This window comes from Rattus norvegicus, chromosome Y (genome assembly GCF_021556685.1).
Source record: "Rattus norvegicus strain SHRSP/BbbUtx chromosome Y, alternate assembly SHRSP_T2T, whole genome shotgun sequence".
Classification (NCBI taxonomy): domain Eukaryota; kingdom Metazoa; phylum Chordata; class Mammalia; order Rodentia; family Muridae; genus Rattus; species Rattus norvegicus.
In genome coordinates, this window is record NC_141555.1 from 69,419,575 (window position 1) to 69,421,493 (window position 1,919).

A 1,919-nucleotide genomic window follows, 5' to 3' on the forward strand; every position below is an offset into this window, starting at 1 on the left:
GCCCAGCCCTCCTACAAACTTCTGATTATGACAGAATTAGATTCAGATGCTCAAAACTGTTTTCCATCGCCTTCCTCACTTGTTCCAAAGTTCTCTTAGACAAGAGCCTTGTTCCAGCGCCCACCCCCACCCCACCCCCATTGTTCTTGCAGGCACTCATATGTCAGAGGCAACACCATTGTGTCTAGTTTAAGCAGGTGAGCTCTTCAAACCCAGGTTATGGGCAAGTATAAAGCCTGAACCCTGAACGATAGCCACAAGATAGTGGACCAGGAGTGCCGTGGCCTACCACACTAGGTCTACAGCCAAGAAGAATAGGATATCTCTGAGGAGGATGAGCACACCATCCTTCCAGAAGCGGAGGAGGAGGAGCCTTCTCCCCAGGCCCTGGGGAATATTGTGGGCTGCAGAATTTCTCATGGATGGAAGGAAGGGGAAGAGCCCGTCACCCAATGGAAGGCCATCGTTCTAGAACAACTGCCAACATATCCCTCTCTCTATCTGGTCAAGTATGACGGAATTGACTGTGTCTATGGACTGGAACTTCACAGCGATGAGAGGATTTTAAAGCTTAAGGTCTTGCCTCACAAAGTGGTGTTTAATCAAGTGAAAGACCCCCATCTCACAAGTGCCATGTTGGCCGATCTTTGGAGCCTAAATTTGAGGGCAAACATTGATCTAAGGACAACTGGAGGGGAGTGGGCCTAGCCCAGGTGCCGATCATGAAGGACTGGTTTTACATCACCTACAAGAAAGATCCAGTCCTATACATCTATCAGTTCCTGGATGATTCCACGGAAGGTAACCTCCATATCATTCCAGAGATTACTCCAGCAGAGGTGAAGTCAGATGTTGACAGCGACATCTTAACAGGTAAATGTGTACAGTTCACCAGAAGCGACGGATCCAAAAAGATCGGCAAAGTTCTTTACCAAGTTCTAGGCCAGCCTTTCATGTACTTCATGAAGTTTGATTGTGACGTCCACATCTATGTCTATAATCAGATGGAAAAGATCTGTTAAGGTGAAATTCACAAAGTGTGGGGGACATAGATGGGGAATTTATAGTTCTAGGGGGAAAATGATTGTTTTTCAGTGTGTCAGATACCCAAGGGCCTTTGACAACCCCAGTATCTTTTCCAGTGGAATTTGTTTTTGCTCTAAAAATTAAAATGTGCGATGTGACGTGTTGTGTGTGAATACTTTTATGAGGAGACTGGCTGTGATGGTTGGAACATTGAGAGGAAGCCGGAAAGGTCAAGGCTGTGAACAGTAATCTAATGTCACATAGGCTAAAACAAACAGGACGGAGCTGGTCTGGTCTTTAGGGAGAGAAAAGAACAGGAGATGAGGCTGAGAGGAGCAGGGATGGCAAAGGGAAAAAAAAGATGGATGTTTAGGAAGCAGTGGATAAGGGCCAGAAATAGATAGACTCTCTAAGGTGAAGTTTGAGGGAGAAAAAGACAGTTGCGGAAAGAGTGGCAGGTTACAGGGAGGTGGTCTTGGAACTCAAGGGGAAACCCAATAAACTGATTTAAGCAGACTCAGAAGCAGAGAAGATCGGGGATTGTTTGACTAACTAAACCTAATGAAACCTGTTTCTCATCTGTAGATCTATTATTTTTAATTATGTGGGTAGGGGCAGTGCATGAATACAAGAGACCACAGAGACAAGAGCTGAAATTAAAGGTGGTCGGGAGCCATTGGACATGAGCTCAAAGAACAAATCCACGTCCTCTTTCAAAGCAGAGGATCTCTTAAACCATTGGTTATATCCCCAGGCCCATAAAGTAATCTTTTTAAATAAATCCGACCTTCACATGCAGAGAAGAGACCAGGATGTGGGTAAGAAAGACTAAATTGATGGTGATGTGGAAGAAAGACTAAAGAACACATGAGGTAGTAGAGGACACTGAGGGA

General features: G+C 45.1%; 1 protein-coding gene across 1 annotated transcript; it reads left to right on the forward strand.

The window, feature by feature from the left end:
• The first annotated feature begins 722 nt into the window (after window positions 1-722).
• Window positions 723-1,022, forward strand: LOC147998090 (Y-linked testis-specific protein 1-like). Its single transcript, XM_087601439.1, has one exon. The coding sequence runs from the start codon at window positions 723-725 to the stop codon at window positions 1,020-1,022; it is 300 nt and encodes a 99-aa protein (XP_087457565.1).
• Window positions 1,023-1,919: the final 897 nt, after the last annotated feature.

What these genes read in the sequence shown, in the direction of transcription:
- LOC147998090 (XM_087601439.1), top strand. Translation starts at nt 723, where the DNA reads ATGAAGGACTGGTTTTACATCACCTACAAGAAAGATCCAGTCCTATAC.